This window comes from Cylas formicarius, unplaced genomic scaffold (genome assembly GCF_029955315.1).
Source record: "Cylas formicarius isolate icCylForm1 unplaced genomic scaffold, icCylForm1.1 PGA_scaffold_1__22_contigs__length_36826433, whole genome shotgun sequence".
Classification (NCBI taxonomy): domain Eukaryota; kingdom Metazoa; phylum Arthropoda; class Insecta; order Coleoptera; family Brentidae; genus Cylas; species Cylas formicarius.
The window spans coordinates 20041584-20049256 of NW_026844264.1; the positions used below are offsets into that span (position 1 = coordinate 20041584).

At 33.6% G+C, this 7673-nt stretch overlaps 2 protein-coding genes across 2 annotated transcripts; one reads left to right on the forward strand and one right to left on the reverse strand.

Annotated features, from left to right (window-relative positions):
* Positions 1 to 1705: 1705 nt before the first annotated feature.
* Positions 1706 to 2629, reverse strand: LOC132696048 (synaptobrevin homolog YKT6). The gene is made up of 3 exons (XM_060660590.1): positions 2274 to 2629; positions 1938 to 2209; positions 1706 to 1856 (listed from the first exon to the last, which is right to left on the reverse strand). The coding sequence occupies exons 1-3, from the start codon at positions 2461 to 2463 to the stop codon at positions 1719 to 1721; spliced, it is 600 nt and encodes a 199-aa protein (XP_060516573.1). The 5' UTR covers positions 2464 to 2629; the 3' UTR covers positions 1706 to 1718.
* Positions 2630 to 4795: 2166 nt separating this feature from the next.
* On the forward strand, positions 4796 to 6858 carry LOC132696421 (thiamine transporter 2-like). The gene has a single exon (XM_060661233.1). The coding sequence runs from the start codon at positions 5131 to 5133 to the stop codon at positions 6445 to 6447; it is 1317 nt and encodes a 438-aa protein (XP_060517216.1). The 5' UTR covers positions 4796 to 5130; the 3' UTR covers positions 6448 to 6858.
* The last annotated feature ends 815 nt before the right edge of the window (positions 6859 to 7673 follow it).

Below are 7673 nucleotides of genomic sequence, written 5' to 3' on the forward strand. Positions count from 1 at the left end.
CAGACTGAATTCAAAATCATATTTAAATTTGTGATCTCTAATTTATGTTTGTTTTTGTTATTTATTTCAATTTATGTAAGCTTTGAGCTTTTAGTGTGTAGACAATTATAGGAATCTGTACCTGCCAGTCCCGCATCGATCAGCAATAATACTTCTAATATTTTTTATAGAACCAAAATTCCTAGGATTTTCCATATAAATGAAAATAAAGTATTCAATAAGCGATTAACGGTTGTTTTTTTAATTAGCTCCCTCCTACCCAAACAATTCTGAAAAAACACATCAACATACACACACAAACCAATTTAAAAAAAATCATAAATCTCTTAAAACGGCGACATCCAATATTTAACAGTCTTTTTAAAAATAGCGATGTCCACAAACAACTCGTTTTTCTCCCACAAAGTGAAACTGTCCAATTTACAAACTGTCTATTTGTTTATGTTGATTACAGACACCTGTAGTTTTACCTGTGTTCTCAGCATAGGTAAGGCCTCTATATTCAATAAATACCTATGAAATATATTATATTTAGTAATTTACCTTTCAAGTAATTTTTCTTGCATTAGAAGTTAAAATAACAGCATCAAAGGCTAAATAGAGTATTTTATCCTAAACAAATAACGAAACTTGCCGCACTAAACTAAACTAAAACATTTTTAAAAATACAACTTTGTTACTTTTAGCTCTTTTGAACAACTTGTATAATATAAAATACATCACAATATGAAACTTTGTGAAAATCTTGTATTTTGCCTACAATATTCCCTGCCGTATAGTGTGAATATCCCTGTATTTATATAAATAAAAAAGCGTTTTCGATGATTTCGTCGAAGAAATTATTTATTGTCATCAAAATATAAATAATATATGTATAATTAGTATAATACACTTACACAGTAGCAACGTGAACTAACATTAACATCAATTTCCTTGATTTTCAATCAGCTTGAGCTATAGCCTAATAAATAGCAGTAAACATTTATTATGACCAATTTGGTTTTCCTGAAAATTTAATATAATGAACTGACAATTCTAGACCACTTCACCATTTAACCTATCTTGAGTAGGACCCTTATTGATTTAAAACTATAATTAAAAAAAATAAGTGTACTTTTCCATTCTAATTCTTATTTCAGAGGCGGAAATAAAACAAATACAAATGTCTTTATTTACTTAGTGAACGTATCCAACTAAGTTGCTCTTATAGAACCTGGTACCCCAACAGAAAGAATAAAAAGCATGAATTATGCAATAATACCAAACAAAATGGAGGAAAAAAACTGTTGCATAAAACTAAATAAAAATAATCCAATTTAGGGGTTTAATTTAAAGGAAGCAGAATCAGATAATAGTTTGAACTTATGAAAGAAATTCACTGTGGTAAATAGGTATGAAGGAATCAAAACAAAAAAACTTGAAGGTTAGTTTTCATAAAATAGATGGTGACGAACTGATATTAAATTGGTCAAATATTGCGAGTTGTGATAAAAACAATGGTAATTACACCTTTAATTTTAAAAAACTTAACATTTAAATAAATTTGTTTGTGTGTGTGTGTAACTTAAACTTCATGCAAAATTTTTTACTTAAGTTTATAAAAAAAAGGTTACTTACGAAACTAGTATAATATTAAATAACACTCTATTTACAAAGAAGCCCAGCCTTGATCATCCTTTATCTAAGTTAAATATACACACAGTCATTTTGGAATGCAGTTAAGTGAATGTACAGCAACTATTAGTCTTCCTAGCAGTTTTATAAAATGCCTTCGATTGAATACTTAAACCTTCAGATTTTGCAACAAGATCATCAAGTTTTTCCCCACGGTCTAGAACGGCCTGAATGTTATGGTGCTGAAAACAAACATCCCAGCTATGCAATCAATGTACATATAAAACATAGGCTTACTAAATCTAAGAATGAAGAAAACTTACCAGTATAATCTTTGTTTCATCCAACTCGTCCTGTATCTTTGTTAAAACATCTGCCTCTCTTGGATTTTGATACTTTGCTAAATATGTATTGAGTTGAGGGAATGCTACATCTCGCTCCTGAAGATTAGGCCAATTTAAAGGTGGTATTTTTTCAGAAAATTCATCTAGTATTTTTGTAAGAAGTGTGTGCGAAACACGTTGGGGATATTCATGGTCTGAGATAACGACCCCAGCTAAATTGTCTGAACGCACATAAACGTGGCAAAAATATTCTATTTAAAAAAATAATCTCATTATATTGAAATCCACCAACAATTAAAATCACTGATATTATACCTCCTTCTTTCACTGACTGCCTAGAACCTTGTATAGTCCTTTCAACAATTGTCTTGCAGAAAAACGACATAAACTCTTGCACAGACCCTCGCTGGAAAAAACTAAAACTTTGCAGGTCATAAGCAGACTTTAGCCAAGTGGCATTAGTAGATCCTTTGTACAACACACTGATACAATACAGTTTAACCATTTTCGAAAATACAACTAAATTATAGCGACTCCATCCCAGCAATGTAAAAATGTATCTTTTCGTTCACTTTATTTTTAAGAAACAATATATGAAAACCAACATCATAAAATTCTTAAAAATTGAAATCTGCCTTTTGATCTGAAGCACAGAAAAAAACGAATATGATGAATTATGCGTTTCACAAACACTATTGGGCGAGTCTGCTAGGATCATTTGCCCATTGCCGACTTCCGTCGAGGATTTTCGCTTTTGGGGAATGACCAACACGTACGCAGAAGAAATATAACCAAATTTTGCTCAGCTAGCATAAAACGATTTTGACCGATACCAAAAAAATCGGCTTCCCTCCGCTTCCACCAAGGACCATCCGGGCCCATCCGGCCTCCATACTGGCGTGAACAGGGAAAAACGACGCTGCCGACGACGATTATCACTTTTAAAACATACACTGAACATTCAAAATACCAAATCCACACAGTGGAAACCGATATCAAACTTTTGGGGACGAATACAAGGGATTCTGCCGGGAGCGAACGGACGTTAAACCGCCACGTGCAATGCTCCACCACAGAATCCCCGAATAAGTAACACTTTCGACCTTTTCTTTATTTGAATTTACTTTATTAGGCAAGTTATTTAAGGTCAGCCATACATTACCGACACTAGAATATTCTTTTGTTAATAACCTTTAAACTTTCGAATTAAAATTTTAATGAACCTATTCATCAATTGAGTAGTAAAGGCGTAGTATCTACATTTTGTGAATTAGTGTTTGTATTTTGCCGAAGTTTGTGGGTTTGTATTATGTGTTGGTCAGTTTCCGAATTTCTCAATTCACGCTGGTACCCATGTTCTAGTATTAATTTTAAACTTACTTTTTAATAACGCCATTTAACTTGCTCACTTTTAAACCATTATTGCATTATTTTTGTTAGTTTCAGTTAGTTCAGTAGTTGTTTCTATTAATTTTACGGTGTAACGCCAGAGGGAAGGCAACTAGGGATTTTCATGATAAAGGTTAGAAGGTTGGGTTTTCTTTTGGTGGCTTTTACTTCCAAATATTTTGCAATCGGTTAAAAATGTCTAGTATTTATATCTTTTTGGTGATGTGTTTTCACCATGGTTTTTGTAAAATGTGATTTCATATCTTGGATGATTGTCGATTTCATTTTTGGATATACTGTACAATCAGGGATGATAAATTAATTGAAATCCTTACCTTATAGGAAGGCGTTTCTGAAGAATTTCGACTTATAATTTTATGTCGGTAAGCTGGCGTAATGGTCTTTAGAAACATTGACCTTTAGAAGCAATAAGAAAGGAAAAAGTTACTGTAAAGATTACAATAGCAATTGCTACAAAATATGTTGTTAGTGTGTGCAAGTGTTCCCATAAGTTTTTTAGTTGAGTGGCTGCAATCTCTTATTCGGGTCGACATCCACACCTGATACGGGACTGCACGTTTCGTCGGTCGGATTTATCAAAAAATTCAAAGTTTTATAGTTTGAGCAAATGCCATTTGGTCAGTCATAATATTGTGTATGTTTATTTATTTATATGTTACACCTGGGGGGTGGGGGGTGATTGGCCGAATGATTCTGGCAAAATTGGCCAATAAAAATTAGAAAAAGTTAGAAAAGTAAGATTAAGTTCAAGTTCAAGTATGCGTTTCACAAAAAAATGTTGGGCTCGACTGCTAGGATCATTCGCCCATTGCCGACTTCCGTCGAGGATCTTCGCTTTTGGTAATTGACCAACACGTACAAAGAAGACATATAACCAATATTTGCTCAACTAGCAAAAAACAAATTTGACCGATACCAAAAAAAACCGACACCCCCCGCTTCCACCACGGACCATCCGGGCCCATTCGGCCTCCATACCGGCGCGAACAGGGAAAAACGACGGGGCCGACGACGATTATCACTTTAAAACATGCACTCAACACTAAAAACACTAAGCCCACACAGTGGAAACCGATATCAAACTTTTGAGGACGAATACAAGGGATTTTGTCGGGAGCGAACGGAGGTTTAACCGCCGCGTGCAATGCTCCACCACAGAATCAAAAGTAAGATTAAACATAAATTGGATTCTGTGGTGGAGCATTGCACGCGGCGGTTTAACCTCCGTTCGCTCCCGACAGAATCCCTTGTATTCGTCCTCAAAAGTTTGATATCGGTTTCCACTGTGTGGACTTAGTGTTGTTAGTGTTCAGTGCATGTTTTAAAGTTATAATCGTCGTCGGCCCCGTCGTTGGGGGCCCGGATGGTCCTTGGTGGAAGCGGGGGGTGTCGGTTTTTTTTGGTATCGGTCAAATTTGTTTTTTTGCTAGTTGAGCAAATATTGGTTATATGTCTTCTTTGTACGTGTTGGTCAATGACCAAAAGCGAAGATCCTCGACGGAAGTCAGCAATGGGCGAATGAGCCTGGTAGTTTTGCCCAACAGCTATCTGTGAAACGCTTCATTGAATTGAATTGAATTAAACATAAAATTCGATTCTATGGCGGGCCGAAAGAGAGAGGTTATTTTGTTATTTATCAAGGTTTTATTTGTAATTATTATAATAAAGTAACAAGGTCAAGAAATAGCAAACTCAGTTTGCTTTGGTATGCAATGGTGTAGAGTGCATTGTTATCTCGGAGCAAAAACTTAAGTTAGTTATTATGTTTATTCAAAAACTACAACAGGGCTTCAATACTTGTATAACAACATCCGTATTACTTTGTATATTCGGATTTCTTAAGGAAATAAGACCTTCTGAGCCATTCAACTATGAATTTTTAATTGGCGTATCCAGAAATCTTACCGATGTTCAAGTTATCCAGCAAGTTTATCCAATAGGAACATTAAGCTACCTAGTGCAACTTTCAATACTTTTCCTGATTGCTGATTTATGCAGATATAAACCCATTATGGTACTTTCTGGAACAGCGGGAATCACAGTATGGGGCATGTATCTTTGGACAAAAAGCCTGGAGGAAATTCAAATTACCCAAATAATGTATGGAACATTTTGTGCCAGTGAGGTAGCATATTTTACATGTATATATGCAAACGTGGATTTTAAAAAATATAAATTGTTATCATCACACTGCAAAATTGCGGTATTTGCGGGTCAGGCTTTTTCCGGAATACTCAGTCAAATTATTGTTTCGTTCAGTATTATGAATTATAGACAACTTAATTATATAACTTTTGCCGCAATGTTGGGTTTGATGCTTTGGAGTCTAATATTACCTTGCACGGAAAAATCAATATATTTTCATCAGCACCCAGCTGCACAGTTATCAATTTGTGAAAGAAACAAACTCGCTTATAGCTCAATATGGCAAGATTTGTTGAACGCATATTCTAATAAATATATTTTAAAATGGTGTGTGTGGTGGATACTTGCAAGTTGTGGGTTTTTTCAAACGAGAGCTTATATTCAGCCTTTATGGTCTGATATTGCAAATGACCATAATCAGACTCTTTACAATGCTGCTGCTGAATCGTTATTCACAATATCTAGTTTTTTGGGATCATCAATTGCTGGAATGTTAAGGATAGATTGGACAACAAAAGGGGAGCTTTCTCTAACCTGTTGTTCTTTATTGCAAGGTTTTGCTTTATTAATATTATCTCAAGCTGCCAATATAAAAGTGGGTTATACATGTTATATAGTTTTTGGGGGTTTATTTAATTTAATGATTACAATAGCAAATAGCGAAATAGCTCATTATATCAAGGAAAATAGCTATGGTTTGATATATTTTTTTAACACATTTGTTGCGCTGATTTTTCAGTCACTGTTAATCACCTTAGTTGTGACTAATCAAATAGGTTTTGCTCTTTCGCCCAGAAAACAGTACTTTGTGTATGGACTTTTCCATACAGTTCTAGCATGCAGTTTTATTATTATTGGCTTTTGCGGTTGGTTAGCTAGCAAAAAGGATTACAGAAAAACTAGTATTGCCACACAACCTGTTATAATATTGTAAAAAGAATTTTTTTATGACATCTTGAAGAATTTGTAATTATTGGTAATAGAGGTTACCAATAAATCATTATGGAATTTTTGAAATGCAGATTGTTGTTCCACATTCTTTTAAAACGCATTTCATTAACTAGTCATCTATCACCATTCCACGCCCGCGTATCGGGATATAAAAAAAGAATGAAAATTTGTTACAAACACTGATGTGCAAATAGATGACTTGAGAGAAAAAGCAATATAATTTAATCAGTATTATTAATGAAAGCTTTAAAGTAGTAAATAGAAGCACATACTGTGTATGTAAATACTTGTTATTGCGATTTGAAAAAGCAAATCATGCTACCTTCCTAATTTTTAGAGTTTATGATAAAAGATTCAGTTTAGAGTAATAAGAGCCGAGGTTTTTAATTTAGTTTATAAGACACATAATAATGTTTGATAATAAACGCACAAAACTTAAAAGTTGTAATATGTAATATATAAAACAAAATTTTAATAAAATATTTTTATACTGAGTTAATGAAATTAACATTTCCTTTCAAATATGCTCTCCTAAATGTTATCGACACGTTTGTAACCAGATCGTCAGTGAGACCCCAGACTGATTTGAATGCGTAGGCAGGCAATTTTTTAGGCTGTTAAAAATACAAATGATTAGTTAAAAAAAATGTGTTATTTATGGGGGATTATGAGATTGTAAATTATAATCGCCCTTTAAATAATCCTTAAAAATAGATGTCAGGAGGGTTAATCCAACCATGTATTAATATAAATAAATAAATATTGTAAATAATGTCACTAGCGCGTATTGTTATAGTACAATTATGTATAGGTAATAAAAAATGTATGCTAGTGAGTAATTTGTATGTGTTATGCAGTACCTCACAATAAAATTTAAAAATGGTTAAATAATAGTTTTAATGATGTTCGTCCGTTCGTGAAATTAAGTGGAGGTCAATCATTTGATTTTTTGAAAGGGGGACCTCCATTCATTCTACGATACCTTTGCGACATATTCTGCGCAAATGTAACTCTCCGCCGACACAATATACATTTTCACGCCTTTGATTTGGATGTAATAATTACTTATTAAAATGATCCTTGATTTTGTGCTATAGCTAGATGCCGATAGTAATATGCGCATGAGCAAAGTGTATACTTAGCTAGCTTTCAAAAATTTTGAAAAGTTTGTTTCTAAAAGGATCTGGAATGATTCATCATCCTCCAGTT